Source organism: Rhea americana, unplaced genomic scaffold (genome assembly GCF_003343005.1).
Source record: "Rhea americana isolate MKP2758 unplaced genomic scaffold, rheAme1 scaffold_253, whole genome shotgun sequence".
In the NCBI taxonomy this organism is placed as follows: Eukaryota; Metazoa; Chordata; class Aves; order Rheiformes; family Rheidae; genus Rhea; species Rhea americana.
The window spans coordinates 26,654-42,243 of NW_028186372.1; the positions used below are offsets into that span (position 1 = coordinate 26,654).

General features: G+C 61.1%; 1 protein-coding gene across 2 annotated transcripts in view; it reads right to left on the reverse strand.

The window, feature by feature from the left end:
* Positions 1-1,271: 1,271 nt before the first annotated feature.
* The window catches only part of EPHB3 (EPH receptor B3), a 28,930-nt gene continuing 14,611 nt past the window's right edge, over positions 1,272-15,590 (reverse strand). The window contains exons 4-16 of one of the 2 annotated variants that reach the window (XM_085307116.1): positions 7,318-7,473; positions 6,805-7,140; positions 5,875-5,999; positions 5,530-5,698; positions 5,330-5,435; positions 4,873-4,970; positions 4,516-4,638; positions 4,169-4,416; positions 3,713-3,928; positions 3,479-3,628; positions 3,204-3,397; positions 2,882-3,037; positions 1,272-2,592 (exon numbers count right to left, since the gene is read on the reverse strand). In XM_085307116.1, the coding sequence (XP_085163242.1) occupies positions 2,484-2,592; positions 2,882-3,037; positions 3,204-3,397; positions 3,479-3,628; positions 3,713-3,928; positions 4,169-4,416; positions 4,516-4,638; positions 4,873-4,970; positions 5,330-5,435; positions 5,530-5,698; positions 5,875-5,999; positions 6,805-7,140; positions 7,318-7,473 (2,186 nt within the window). In that variant the 3' untranslated portion in view covers positions 1,272-2,483. The remainder of the gene's footprint in view (positions 2,593-2,881; positions 3,038-3,203; positions 3,398-3,478; positions 3,629-3,712; positions 3,929-4,168; positions 4,417-4,515; positions 4,639-4,872; positions 4,971-5,329; positions 5,436-5,529; positions 5,699-5,874; positions 6,000-6,804; positions 7,141-7,317; positions 7,474-15,590) is intronic. The other variant, XM_085307115.1, reaches the window with a different exon arrangement.

Genomic DNA, 15,590 nt, shown 5'->3' on the forward strand with positions numbered 1-15,590 from the left:
CGGCGAGCAGGACGCCGAGCCGCCGGAGAGGCTCACGCCTTGCCGCCTCGGCCCTCGCCAGCGCCGCGGGGCTCTGCCGGCGGCTCTCGTCCCCCTCCGCCGGGTCTGCTCGCACAGAGCCGGCCCCGGCCTCCCCCTGCCCGAACTTTCCAGCTCTCTCCGGCGCGGGAACAATCGGGGCCTTTGTCTTCCTCTTAATCTCCCAGTTAGGAATTAAAAGCGGGGGAAAAAACAGCGGCACAAAAGGCTCTTTTGCCCAGGCCCGAAGGGGGGAGAGCGGCGAGGGGCTGGGAGCCGGCGCCTCCCCGCGGCGTCGCCCCCCGGCACCCCCTTCCTCGCCGCTCTGGCGCGCCCGCGGATCGGATCCGGGCCGGCGCCCGGCCCCGAGCAGAGCCCCCGAGCCCGGCGGGAGCCACGCGGGCGCCGCGGACCTCCGCAGAGCCTCTTCAGTGATTTAATTGAGAAAAAGCACTCGTTAAAAAATAGTTTTACAAACTAGGAAGCCCCCTCCCCCCGAGAGGCTGGAAGACGCGGCAGGGGCTGAYGGTCCCCGCGTGTCCCCAGTGCCCGGCTCCGCGGCGCTGCCTCCGTGCCCCGCGGAGGAGGCCGGGGTTAATGAGCAACCTGCCGGCCCCGGCCGCCGAGCACCCGGCTCAGCAGCTGCCTTCCCGCAGGAGGCGGCGCGGGCGCGGGCAGGCGCCGGCGACGTGATTCACGGATGCAGGTGTGCGGTTGCGACATTCCCGCCCGGGGCCGACCTCCGGCTGGGAAGGGGAGGCTCGGCCGCCCCTAGGGAATCCCGGGCGGGCGGCCGGAGGAGAGACAGACGTCCGTGCCCCGGGGGGACGCAGGCACCCCTGGGGCGGGACGGGACGGGGAGGGACGGGAAGCCCAGCCGCCCCCCAGTTGGAAGCTGGGGRCAGCGGCCTTGGCAGGGCTCTCCGGCTGCCCCCTGTGCTCACTCGCACGCCCCGGGTTTGGGTCCTACAGCCCCGGCTTGACCGGAGGAGATGAGGGGGGGAAAAAAAGAAAAGAAAGAAAAAAAGAGGAAGAAAGAGGAAGGAGTTAAGAAGTCAGCACCTATTGCACGGGACGGAGTTTCACAGGCTGTGCCCCTGCAAATCCTAACCCTCAACCCCCACAGGGCTCCCTAGATGTTGGGGGCTGGGTACAGCCTCTGCACAGACACGTCCCCTCCAGCACGCTCCAGCGCCGGAGACGGCGGCGCCCGTCTCGCCGGCTGCCGGAGAGACCGATCGAGCAACAGAAACTCAGGTAAAATTCTTATTGCCTTTATTCTGCCCGTTGCCTCACACAGTCCTGACGGCCAGCACACACGCACGCAACGCACGCACACACTCACGCACACTCACGCACGCTGGGAGTCTCGCCCTCAGCTTGGAGGAACCGGGCTGCAGGAAATAGTCAGAGAAAGGTGAGTGAGTCTTTTGGCAGCAATCACAGCGTGTGTCAGGAGCGGCTCGGCCGCGCCGGCTCTCGCGCCGGCGGGCCCTGCTCCTTCTGCATAAAAACGCGAGGCTGGGGGAGGCCCAGGCCTCTCCCCTCGGCGCAGCCTCCCTCCCCCCAGCCCCGCTCTCCGTCCCTGCAGGCGGGAGCACGGCTGCCTTCGGTCCTGGGGGTGGGGGGGTCCCTGTGCAAACGTGCTGGCGGCCTTACTCTGCAGTCCAGAGCCGGCCTTGAGAACCAAGAGGGGTAAGAGATGCGGAGCTGGGCGCCTGGTCCCCCTCCCTCCCCTTTCTGCTCCCTCTTTTTTTTTAATATATATATCTATAGATATATTTTTTTTGCCTAACTCCCTGCATAGTAAAATCTCACTGGGTTCGGATTCTGGCGTGCAAAGCCAAGAAACGGAGCAAAGCCTTCCCTTCGGACACGTTCCAGCGCAGACCCTCGTGCGGAGGGGCCGCGAGGGGCGGAGGAGAGAGAAGTGATTGTCTGGGGCCAGGCGGCCCCTTCCCTGCCGCCGTCTCCGCCGCGGGCAGCCCCCGCGTCGGCTCGGCCTCCCCTTGCTGCTTCCAGAGTCGRGGAAGGCTTCGGACGTGTCTGACGGACTTAGCGGACGGGTAAACAGTCTCTGGCCTCAGAGAGAGGTGGGAAGTGAGGACTTGGTGTGGGGAAAACAGGGTAAAAAAAAAATCCAAGAAGCAGAACAACTCTTCAAACCGATGGGCACCGAGACAGGGCGGTAAGCGAGGTGTGCCATCTCCGTCCCATAATCCATCTTCAATATGAAGACTGTGTCGCTGCCTCGTCGCTCCAGGACACAGAACGAAAAGCTGGGCTCCCTCTCGGCATGAGTGCCTCCGATCCAGGGAAGGACGGCCCGGCCTGGCCCGGCCCAGGCGATCGTCCGAGGCAGAGGAGCGCCACGTGAAGGGGAAAACGGGAAGCCGGGCTGCACCGCAAACTGGAACCTGGTTGGCAGATTCCCTCGGTCCGTTCCAATGCAGAGTCCCCTGCGGTCAAACCTGAACCGGGAGCGTCTGGTTCATCTGCAGCCTCATGTCCTGAATGCTGCTCAGGATCTTCTTCTGGTGCCCTGCTAGCGTCACCCCTATCCTCAGCAGGTCTCTGTAAGGAGGAGGTGACAGATTTAGTGGCCTGCCAGCTGCTACACYGGAACACACCCCTGCCAATCACATCTTCGTAACAGCCTTCTGCCAAGCTCCAGTGTCTATTGCCAGAGGAACTGGTGACTCCGGATGCTGAATGCCAGATCTTTACCCGCTTAGGAAAACCCCATGCACAATTCGCCCCTCGGCACACGCGGGCCAAAGGCTGCCAGAGAGGCGAGAGATTACCTGCCGCAGGCCCAGCCCCAGCTCTCCGAGCTCTCCCTCCTCCACAAGCAGGGACTTACTCTGCAGTCATCTGGGCCACCAGGTCGAAGGAGGCAAAGCCAGCATTGACAAAGTTCTCCTTGTACCGTCCCATTTTGATGGCGTCCAGCCAGTCTCCCACAGTGGTGAAGGTAGTGTAGTCCGGGACGCTACGGTCCAGGAGTGGCTGTGAGACACTAAGGAGCAAGAGAAGCACAGGTCACAGGGAGCAGGGGGATGTGCAGGTGTACTAGAAGTGGGGCTGACTCATCTCTGGGATGAGGGCTATGGGACAGCAAACATCCCTGCATTCCTTGGGGGAAGCCAGGGCAAGCTCTAGCTGCAGGCAGGGACATCACTGACCCAGACTGGACGCTGGCGATGACTTTCAGGCTGGCAGCGTTGCGGATGAGCTTGTCCAGCGTGTTGACGATCTGTGCAAACTTGGGCCGCAGGTTGCGGTCACGCACCCAGCAGTCCAACATCAGCTGATGCAGAGCCGTGGGGCAGTCCATGGGGGGTGGCAGGCGGTAATCTTGCTCCACTGCATTGATCACCTGCAGAGAGACACGCAGAGGCAGGCTGTGAGTCACCCCCGYGGCTGGCCCATAGCTCCCTGCTCCCTGGGGAGCACTTACATCCTGGTTGGACATGTCCCAGTAGGGTCGCTCCCCGTAGGACATCACTTCCCACATGACGATGCCGTAGCTCCACACGTCGCTGGCCGAAGTGAATTTGCGGTAGGTGATCGCCTCCGGAGCTGTCCATCTGATAGGGATTTTGCCACCCTGCAGGGATACACAGCTCTTATTTAGTGCACATGATGTTCCCCTCCAACCTGGATCTGCGGATCCCCCCACAAATGCCCGTACCAGGGAGCTGGTGTAGGTGGGGTCAGCTGGGTCATCCTCCAGGAAGCGAGAGAGCCCAAAGTCAGACACTTTGCAGACCAAATTGCTGTTGACCAGGATGTTGCGGGCAGCCAAGTCCCGGTGTACATAGTTCATCTCTGAAAGGTACTTCATGCCAGCAGCAATGCCTCGTAGCATCCCCACCAGCTGGATGACTGTGAACTGCCCATCGTTCAGCTGCCAGGGAGAGATCGGCAGGGTTTTCAGCCCTTTGATAGACTGCGGAGGGATCCTACCCTGCTACCATCACCTTCCTCCTCCCTAGAGCCAACCCTCTTCCCTACTCCACAGATGTCACTACTCACAGGTCAGCCCTGGGATGTCAGCATGATAGTGCTGACAGAGGAGAATGGGAGCTCGGAGTGGCCCAGCCCCTTGCAYCCGAGCCCCCAGTCCAGGGCAGGAGGGGACACTTACCCGGAGGAAGGAGTCAAGCGCACAGTTCTCCATGAACTCTGTGATGATCATGACAGGGCGGCTCTTGGTCACCACACCCTCCAGGTGGATGATGTTGGGGTGGTCGAACTGGCCCATGATGCTGGCTTCGCTCAAGAAGTCCCGCCGCTGCCGCTCYGTGTAACCCACCTTCAGCGTCTTGATGGCCACAAAGATCTCGCGGCGGCCGGGCAGCTTCAGGCGTCCGCGACACACCTCGCCAAACTCCCCTGTGGTTGGGAAGGGGCGAAGAGGGCAGCATGGTAAGCAGTGAGACAGGACAAGAGGAAGCAGCCTCAGAGGCTGCTGCACCCAGTCCCAGGACTTGCCTGCTCCAATGACCTCCTCAATTTTGACACAGGAGATGTCAATCTCTTTGGCAAATTCCCGGACAGCTTCGTTGGGGTCCTCATAGGTGAAGGGGTCGATGTAGACCTTCATCCCAGGGGTGACTGCAAGAGCAGAAGGGATGTTATGGGGAGGGACACAACACAGGTGACAGACATGCCAAGCCAACTTCGCACAGGCCATCAGTCCATCCCTTCCAACGGGGATGGACTTCTCTTCCAATCTGCAGGAAGAGAAGGCTCCTCCTTCCCTTGTGCATGGGGGCAGGAGGACACATTTCTCCCTCTCCCTCTTGAGAGAGGGGGCACAGAGCCCATGTGCTGGGCTCTCGCGCTCACCGTATTGCTGCAGCTTCTCTGTGTACTCGGGATCTGTGCTGTTGCGCTGCTTCCTGCCCAAAGGAGACGAGAGGAGGTTTTCAGTAACCATCCCTTTCCTGATGGGGCAAAGACATTTACTGCCAGCTTCCAACTCCCRGCACAGCCAACCTATGCCAGAGAGCTTCTGCTCTGGCAGCCCACGAGCAAAGCAATCCCTCTGCCTAAGGGGTAATGGGAGAAGATGGCCTAGCTCTGCTAAGGGAKGAATGGCTGAGCCTAAGATGGGCACTGGGGAAGCTGAGGGATCTACTGGGATCCTACAGACCCTGCATTCTGGTACCCACATGCAGTGGGTCCAGGCCTTCACTCTTAGACTGGAGCTGGAGGAGCTCTGCCCATAGGCAAGGTGGGGCTGCAGGCCACACGAGCAACCCCCAAACACAGCTCTGACCCCCACCCCCTGCAGAGCCAGTACCTGAAGCAGACGATAGCGATGACCACCACAGCGACAACAAACACCAGCACCGCGGTGGCCGAACCCACAATCAGAGGCAGCTCCTGGAAACTCTTGCTGGTGGAGCCTGGTGGAGGGAAAGGCAGGAATCAAAGTCCGGCTGGGGAGGGAGCTTATGTAAGAGTGCTGAGGGATGAAGGCAGTCCAGCCCTGGTACCTACCATTCTCTGCAGTTGTCTGAAACTCCATGGGGAGGCTGTAGAGGCCATATCCGGCCACCGTGCGTGCCCGGACCTGCACCACATACCGGGCATTGGCCTTCAGGCCATCCAGCCGCACCACGTTGTTCTGACTGGTGACAGTGTTGGCAATGCCATCGCTCTGGCCTTGCTGCAGGGGAGACACATGGATGTCACTTCCGTAAAGCAATCCCATCTTTGTTATCCCCCTACCCCATCGCTTYCCCTGGTCTCTGGGCACCCTCTCTGTGGGATGTCCAGGGCTGCAGGGCTGACTGCCAGCCGGAAGAGCTGAAGGGGGAGAGGCCACCTCACACTCTGCTTTACCTTCTCAGAGTACTTGATCTCATAGTCGAGAATGATGCCGTTGGGTCTCTCCGGGGGAGTCCACGACAGCGTCATGCTGTTCCCGGTGCTGCCCTGCAGGTGCATYGTAGGCACGGCAGATGGGGCTAGGAAAGGGGACAGGAGAGAAATGAGGCTGGGACAAYGCTTGTTCAACACTATTGCAGCCCAGCAAGGCCGCCACGTGGCTGGACACACGGTTTGTCCCMAGCCATCCTGGGCAGGACACGCAGATGCCACTCCAAGCTCTAAGACTGGCATCCCACAAGTTTCTGGAGGGAGAGGCAATCTTGACATCTTGCAGCCAAGCTGATACCGGACCCTTGGAAACAGCTCTGAAGTAACATTTCACCTCATGCCTAGCTGCAAAGTTGTGCAGAGAAAGGCCCTGCTGCTGAAAACAGGGCTCTATGCCCTCCTCCACTTGTCTAGAGCTCCCTGTTCCACCCCACTGATGAGACCCGTGAAATCAGATCAGAGCGCGGCGGCTGAGATTACCAGCACGCTGGAGGCAGGCCAGAGGGGGAGGAAAGAGGAAATAGCAGAGCACTTGGCCTGCTGCAAAGGTTTGGGCTGGTGCTGGGCTTTCCTGGGCCCACAGGGAGAAATCTCATTTCCTTCCTCCTCCCTTCACAGCACGCACAACATCTCTGAGATGGGTCTAAGAGATCCAGAGCTCTCCGGAGCATCTGCCAACCCTGCCCTTCTCCGCTTGCATGAGTTTTGATCTCATCTCCTCCAGGGATATGCATTTAAACGGAGAGGAGAATTTACCCAAGGGATTAGATGCAGACATGGAGAGCCTGTAACGCAGCAGCACAAAGGACTTCAGCCTGAAAAGCTGTCAGCAAGAAATCCCTGCTCTGCTCTGCAGTGGAGAGCCAGCTCCTGCTCGCTGCCAGCTCCACTGACCTGCCTGGTTGGTGGTGATGTTGACAGAAGCAAAATGGGGAGAGTAGGGGCTCTTGCTGGAGATGCCGTTCACMGCCTGGATCTCAAAGGTGTACTGGGTGTGGGCCATCAGGTTGCTGATGTAGATGCGACGCTCAGTGAGGCCGAGCTGGCGCGGCACGAACTCCACGTTGTCGTCACAGCGCGTGCAAACGCGCCTCTCCACGCTGCATTTCTTGCAGATGACGTTGTAGAGCAGGTCATCCCGCCCGCCCGTGTCCCGCGGCTCGCTCCACTCTAGCACCAGCGATGTCTCGTTCACATTGGAGATGACGCTGCGGGGGGCGGATGGGATGCCTGGGGGGTGAACAGAGAGCCCAGGGGTCAGGGAATGCTGTCACGCCTCCCCTGCCCAGCTCACCTCCTGGGGTGGCCATGGTACCTCCCTGCCCCAGGACCAGATCTGCAACCTCCAAATCTCCCCCCAGCTCCCCGCTGCCAGGCTCTGCCCTCTCTGTATAGGGTTGGACTCACTGGTGCAGGCGCTGTCTGCAGGGTCCGTATCTGCTCGATAATAGCCGTTTCGACACGTGCAAACCGTAGCCGCTCCAGAGGTCGTCCGGCTGTTGGGAGGGCAGGGAGAGCAGGGGCCTTCCCCTTGCTTAGACTTGAAGGTTCCTGGACCACATGCTGGAAGAAGGAAAAACAAATCAGCATTACGAAGTGAACCAGAGAGCATCTGTGATTCCCCCCARGGCTGAGCAGACCCTTCCCTGCTGCCCTGCAAAGTCTCTGATCAGCGGCTTGAGGRCCACAGGCCACCTGCCAGCCTTTCCTCCATGGGCTGTGGATACAGATGCTGCTGCAGCCTGAGCTGAGAGGGAGAGTAAAGGGTGCCATTTCCTGCATTCCTCAACAGCTTGTTCGACGAAGGCTGGGCCCTCTCCAGCAGTCAGCTCTGCCTCCAAGGCTAACTCCCTCAAGCAGGGTTTGCGTCCAGGGACACTCTTCCCATGCTCCAAGGGCCATCCCGGTCTGCTGTAGGCCCTTTCCCCAGCACTCTCTGTGAGACTCATCTTCACTCTGTCATCACAGCCGGTCAGGATGAACCAGAAACCTCCCAGTGACCCAGAGGAGACCAAACCACAGGCTATTTGTGATTTGGGGCTCAAGGGTGAGCCAGGCACCATGCTCAGCAGGACTGGCAACCCAGGTTAAGGCTGCCATGGGGAGCTGGTGCTGAGAGGCTGTCCAGCTTGGTCGAGCTCGCCCCAGTACACTGAGCGGTGCCCTGGGCTGGGCAGGGAAGTCCAGTCATGAAAATATGTCCCCCTGCTTTGCTTCTTCACTGCACTTCCCAAGGAGAAGTGTCCCAGCGCACAGGCTTGCCCTTCCCCAGCTCTGCTCCCGCTGGCTTCCCCGGTCTGCCCAGTGCCCTCTGCCTCCCGAGGAAGCAAAGCGGGTAGTGGAGGCCTCAGCCCTGCYGTGGCAGCCCCACGCGGCCCCAGACGCAGCCGCCCAACCCTAAACCTTCTGCCTAGGGCACTTCAGCCACTTCTCAGCTCCGGGGCCGGTGGCATCCCCCAAGGAAGGCTCAAGTAGTGTGCTGAGCAAGATTAAAACATTCCAGCAGGTCCTTAGCTAAATAGCTGCTTTGACTGTGTTGCCAACATCTTAACCCCCCTCGCTTCCGATCAGAGCCCTTCAAGGAGCCAGAAGTCCCGGCATCCGGGCCTGGCGTGCAGGATGGGGCGCTCAGTCATACAGATGGACATGTGAAAGCCTCCACGGCACTCGAGCTGAGGAGCAGAGCAGCCTCAGGAAAACAACCCACACCTTGAAATAGCCTAATTTACTGTAGCCCTGCAGCAAGCACATGGCAAGAGGGGACAGGAGCAGTTTAAAACCGCRCTGGTATTGGGGGACCAAAGCTAGACATGGGAATCAGGTCTTTGCTCTGCGTTTGCAGACAGCCCGAGCGATCAGAGGGTGCCAGCAGTGACTCTGCTTTGGCATCRCTCCCCTTGCTCACAGCCAGCGCAGCGTCAGGACCGGGAGGGCTGGGACTCCCCTGGAGGAGGCACCTCCTCCTCCCCCCCCTTCCAAAACGTCCTGTGGCTCCCGAGGCCACTTAACCCTACCGGCAGCCCCGTCCCGAAGCRGAAGCTGCTGGCCCATGCCTGCCACATGACATCACCCGTAAACAAGAGGAGGTTTCTCCTTGCCTCATCCCAGCCGGAGCAAGCGGAAGTTTCCTGTTATGAGGCATCTCCTAACACCCTCTGCAGGAAGTTTTCCGCTGGCAGCGGCGGCCCGGCGCGCAGGGCGTGGAGCGCCGCTGAATCACCCGCTGGCTCGTTCGGCCTCGGCCGGCCCCGCGGGTCCCGGGCCGCGCGGCTCTCGCCACCGCCGCGTCCCCGGCCCGGCCCTCTCCGGCTGCCCCGTCCCGCAGAAGGGAGCTGGGCGCCTGCCCAAGCAGCTGCCGGCGCCTCCGGCCTCTCGGTGCCCCCGGCCAGCACGGCTGTGCAGCGCTGTGCTGCCGCCGCGGTACGGAGACCCGCGATGCCAGGAAACCCCGGCTCCGGCTCCTTTGCAGCCGCAGCGCTGCCTCTGCRGGCGCCCGCCGCAGGAGCGGGGCGAGCAGCTGCGGCCGCCGCGCAGGACACCCCGCCACCGGGTACGGGGCTCAGCAGCCCGCTGGGGACGCGGCGGACGCRGCGCTTCCACCGCTCTCACGCCCCGCGAGCCCAGGCCTTCCGTCAAAACAGGACTGACCGCACTGGCTCCGCTCACTCCCTCACTCCTTGACCTGAATTTACCCGGCCTTTGGGGATCTCCCTTTGGGAACTAAAGTTGAGCCCCTCCTGATTGCGCAGCCTGCAGAGCAAAGGGACAGCTCCAGTCCGCTTTGTCTGGCTGATCTGCAAGCGACTGGAGGAAATCCAGAGCTCCCGGTCGCACCAGCCCAGGGCACGCTCGCCCGACCCGGCCGCYGCCGCAGAACGCGGAGATGGGGACAGCGGACGCCCCGAGGTACCGGAGCAGCCTCGGCCCACGCCGCCCCCCCAGCTGGAGTCCCGGGCAGTAAAAACTGGGTGGATGCAGATTCACACATACGGAACCAGATTGCTGAGGAATGAGAGATGACTGAAACCTCTTGGACAGGAACACTCTGGGCTCTGAAAGCTGCCAAACATGCTTTGGTTGTGGACAGGAGCCCAGATCCATCAGGGACAAACCCCCAGAAATAATAGCTGGCTGGGGGCAGGGGGGRAAAGGAATGAAACTGGAGCTAGCAGGACTTGCCTGGAGCCAAAAAGCCCAAGYGCGGCGTTAGAGACGGGGATGGCGAGATGCTCTGGAGAGGCTCCAGCCTGGATAGCTGCGCTTTGCCTCCCGACGGCYGCCTGCCCGCTCGGGACGGACCGCCGGCTGCCCCTGCTCCGAGCTGCCCTGGCTGGGCCGGGAAACCCAAACCCGCTGCCCSCACAGCCCGGCTCCTGCTGCGGCAGCCGCCCCTCTGAGCCTCTCTTCACAGGACGGAAGCCTTCCTCGCTCTGCCGCCTCCTCCTCCTCCTCTCCCCCGGCGCCCRGGCAGCCTTGCAGCCCCTGCTCAGAGGTAAGCGCGCTCCCCGCTTACAGTCGCTCGGAGGAAAGCACAGGGAGGGAGCGCGCCGCGCAGCGACCGGGGGCTGACTCAGCCCGCAGCTTCCCCAGGCCGAGGAGCAGCGCGGCCGCAGCGGCCAGCCCGTCCCGGCGGGGTACGGACCGCACGGGGCCGGCGAGCTCCCGCCGCCCGGTGGGGCCGTCCCTGCAAAGCGTCCTGCCCCCCGCGGCACCGAGCACAGCCGGAGCTGGGGAAGGTCGTTTCAGCAAACCCGCGATTCCCCCTGACCCGCAAGGCGGGGAGAGGAGCTAATTCCCAGCCGGAGTGAGGTGGGGAAGGGAGGGAAAGGGACCGAGGCCCAGAACCACTGCAGTGTTTAACCATCCAACTCCCTTTAATAAATCAGAGCATAAAGACCTTGGTGGCAGCGTGACAGCTCTCAGCCACATTTGAAGCCTGTAACAGAGCTGAAAACTGATCCCAAGTCYCTGGTGGATAAGCCGCTGTGTCATCTCTTCTCTGCAAGAAACTGCCTGTACAACAACCGCTGTCTTGGCCAGCACGCTGGGGAACGAGCCCAGGAGCTCCGGAGTGGGAACGTGACTCTTTCCAGCCTGAGCTGCAGAGCCAGGCTCCCCTCTTCCCRCCGAGAGGTTTGCATAAGCACTTTTCTCACTAAAGCATCCTCAGATAAAATATCAACCCTGAACCTTTACACGCAGATCGCATCTCCCGGTGCTGGGCAGCAGCCACCTCGGGGAGAACATGACAGTCATTGACAGTCGCAGGATAACAGGTCAGGGAGCTGACGCGGTCTCCTGGGCTAAAGGGAASCAGAGGCAGCACGGCCTGACAGCCAGGAATCGCTGCAATGGGTATTTTCTCCAGGCACRGGAGGGAGGCAGCAACACAGCCCTGGCATCTCTGCAAAAGCTGCTGCTGCACCCTTTATAGGGTGTCCTGCACCCTTCACAGGGCATCTGCACCCCGGGCAGGCTGGCACCGAGCCCCCGCACGACCCCTCTTCCAGCAGCACCTCTGGGATTTACCCGGGGCCTCTCAGCTCCGGCCTTGGCCCTGCCATGCCGGCTGTCCAGGGGACGGAGGCTGCGCTCTTCCCAAACGCAGTCCCCACCCCTGTGAACAAAGTCCAAGGGAGGGAGCTGAAAAACACCGAAATAAAACCATCACCGCAGCATCAGAGCGCGGTGACTCATCTCGCGYGCAGCCAGCGATTGCTGCACGGGATGTGCGCAAGCACAAGCGAAGCACGGGGCACGCSGAGCTGCGAGGGGCATCCTCCGAAACTTTCGGGTCCCCTCCCTCGGCACGGGGAGGGCCGGGAGTGCCGGAGACCGGCCGGGCAGTGCCGTGTCCGCCTCATTAGCCGAGCGATCTGCTTGCCCTGGGCGAGCCTGCGCTCTAATCGAGGTGAATAATAGCCCTGAACGACTCTGTTTAAGGTCTCGACTGCTTTTCTATCCAGACCGCTGTATTCCAACCCAGGGAGCATCTTTCCATCTCTCTCTCTCTTTCCCCGCAGGAGTCAAAGCAGAAAGCGGCACTCAGATCTAGATAAATTAAACCGATCACATCCCTTTGTCCAGCCACCCTGTAATTTCTTTAAAGGCTGCAATCAGGTTTGCCTGGGACGACCTGTGCTTTATGAACCTACACGGCTCACTCCCTTCGCTCTTTCGTAAGTGGCTACAGATGGATTAGAGCTGTGGAAGCAACAGTCTAGCTACAGTTGAGGCGGTAACTCTCATTTTAAGTCTCTTAAAAGGCACTTTATTTTTTTTAAATCATCCTCTGGGTGGAAATATTTCACACCAGYGCAGTCCAGAAGTGCATGGAGTAAATCTGAAGGCGAATGAGGGGAAAGAGCCCTGGGTGTTTGAACAGTGCCATCCAAATAACAGGTGGGAAAGCAATTTTTTTTTTTTGGTTAAAGGAAAAAATTTCAATAAGCAAAGTAGCCTTTAGAGCCACCGCGGGTCACACGGAGGACGGCAGAGGCAGATTTCCCTGACCGCGTTACAAGTAACCCATTGTGGAGCTGCCTGGCTTTAAAACAGCAGCTTTCCTCTCGCTGCACTGCTGAGCTGTCTTTGATCTATAATCCCGGACAATTAATAGAAGGCAGTTTCACTTCCTGGTTTTCATGCAGTAACCCAATGTTGCAATGCAAAGCTGCAAACAGTTGGCAAGTGTTATGCTTGCTTGGCACTTTTTTTCTAATTCGTGGTGATGTTTCCATTAGTCACTGATTGCAAGGAAAATTTATTTTTACAAAAACCAGATTCTGGCCCCAGCCTGACCTGACATCACTTCAAGAGCACCCAAGTTTACAGCGTCCGGCACCTTCAAAAATACCCGCCTCTGCTGGCTGTGCCACGTTGGGGGAAGAGGAGGAAATGCAAAAGGCTGAAAAATAGGCTTGAGAAGAGAATGGTGCCACACTGCACACCATCTCCCCATGCACTTTGATGGTTTGGATATTCATTTCCTGCACCACACAATCCTCCTTCCCAAAGGAGCGCGGAGTCCGGGACGCCGCGGGCCCCGGCGCCRCGGGCCGGTCTGCTCTCCGGGAAGCCCCCGCCGCAGCGTCTCGCGCTGGCACGGACCTGCACGCACATAGCTTGCTGGCCCAGCCCCAGCAAGAAGGACCTCGGACACGGCCGCATCCAAAACGCATCTTCCTTCGGGCAAAGCYGGCAAGCTGGAGGCCATAAACCCGGCTCAATCCTGCCTGCAGAGGAAGGGGAGGGGAGGGCGCCGCGTTCTTTTAATTAAAACTACATTGAAGCTGAAAGGAGAAGGGATTCTGCTGCGGGACRGGCTGACCCCTCGCAGGGGTCCGGGGACTGGCCCACTCTCGCTCCAAGGGCGCGAAGGTAGCAGGTGGTCTCGCCGCCCCCCTCTCCGCCAGCGGCCGATGGTGCTGCAGCCACGCCAGGCCGCGGGGGCAAGGACGGACGGACGCGGTCGGACGTCTCCCCGCTCCCTGGTCAGCAGCTTTGCCTCCCGCTGCGAGAGCTGCCTCTGCAGATCTCCGCGGCGGGGAGCGTGTGGGAAGCAGCGCAACCCCCAGAAGGGCCATGTGCTAATTAAATAAAGATAATGAGGCTGAGAACGAGATGCCAAATCAATGCTGTGGCAACTTATGACTAGAGTGCCAGATACCAGCCTTGCATATCACATTACAAAGCATGCCAAAGAAACTGCCTTCAGCCAGGCGGGATGAGCCCTCCACTCCCGAGGGACCGGGATACAAGCTGCATTGTAACAGGTCTGAATGCGAAGTCTAATCCTGGCTCTGGATGGAGATAAATAGGAGGAGGAGGAGGAGGAGATCTTCAAAGGCCACGGAAAGTCTGGGTAAAGGGGGAGATTTACAACAGGGCTTATCCCATCTAAGCAGTAACTCGGTATTGTTATTTATTAAAATGCCATCTGGCACTTAGAAGCACTCTTCACCCATACGCCTGGGAGAAGCGGGGCGGGCAGCGCTGAAACGGGAGCTCTGCGGGGCCGCGGCCGCACGGCGCTCAGCGCGACGGCGACCGCCGCTCTCGGCCGGGCCCCCGGGTGCTAACACGCGGCCGAGGTCCCTTATCGGCAGGCCGGGCTGCTGAGAGCCACGGCACGGTCCGGCCGGGCTCCTCTCAGCGCCGCCGTGTTTTACGCCCGGGTAATTCGCTCGGAGGCGGTTTCCAGCCCTCTCCCACGAGACAACCCCCCCGCGCACGTGTGTGCAAGGCAGCGGCCACCCTGGGGGGCATTTCTCCTGGGCGAGCTGCGAGGTACAAAAGGGGAGGGAAAAAATAACGAAAACGCCGTAATGCAACAACCAACAAAGAGCCCAGAAAATGGAGCTGCCTCTCCGGGTTCTCCAAGCCCCTTTCAGCTGTTTCTACTTAAAACGCACCATCACATGGCGGAAAATCTGATCGCAGAAGCGCAGTGCATCCTTCCCAGGGAAACGCGCGGACACCCTTCCTCCCCGGCAAAGGGGCAGGGTGCCGGAGCTCCCTACCYGGTGCGGCAAGAAGCCGAGGCTCAGGAGAAAAAAAAACTAAGGTGCTGCCCGTGGGCAGGACAGGGGAGAAGGGAAAACACGTGCTCCCTCGCGCGGTGCCGGCAGGGCCGCCGCGCTCCGGCTCGCTTGGAGGATGCAGAGGGGAGGTTTTGCCCCCGGCCGTGCAGCGATGCCCAGCTCRGAGGAGCCATCCCATCCGGGCTGCTCGGCTCCGCAGCGTGGGAATGGCCCCAGCTGCTTGTGAGGGCCACGCTGCAAACCCTCCGCTGCCTCATCCCGGGCAGGAGCTGTGGCCGCCGGCTCGGTGGCCGCGGCTCGGTGGCTGCGGCTTGGTGGCCGCGGCTCGGTGGCCGCCGGGGTGCCTCAGGCGAGCTGCAGCCCGGGGAGCCACCCGGACACCCACGCCCAGGCCACGACGGGAACCGCGACGATGCAGAGCCCCTCTGCGAGCGGAGGCGCCGCGGCCTGAGACCCCCGCCACAGCTCCTCCTGCCCACCCCTGCCCCGAGCGGCTGCCGGGGTGCAGGGCCCAAGCCGAGGAGCCCGTCACCGCCGAGCACGAGGCACCCGGTGCCGGCGGCCCRCCAAGCTCCTCGCTCCCACGCGAGCCCTCCAGCCAAAGGGGAGCTGCAACCCCCGCGTCCTGCACYCGAGGCCGCGGTCCGGCGTGCAAGCAGACCTGGTGGAGACGGCTGCCACGGACCTGCTCCACGGGAGAGCAACATCCGCCCAGGCAGACTGTTCCCTCACCAACGCATCCAACCCAGGGTGAAGCAGCAACCCCAGACAACCCACGGGAGGAACACGGTAGCTGCGGGACAGCTCCGACAGACACGCTCCACCACGCGGGCCAGCTGCCCAGCCACCTTCCGCGCCTCCTCCTCCCTCCGAGGCGGGCCGGGGAGYGCACGTTCCTCTGCCGCCGCACGTCTCCCCGTTCTGCCTTCCCGCGAAGCCGGGCAGGGAGCGTGCGTCGCCGCGTGCCGCTCTCCAGCAGTTAGCACAGCACGGCTCCAATCACCACCGGGGTTTCTGAACGCTTCCACTCAGCAAACGTTAAACTACGTTTGCCAGGAACGATCATTCACCCGAGCGCACAAGTCCCTTTGTGCGACGTAGGAGGGGGACAACGGAGGCAAGGGACACTCGGCAGCA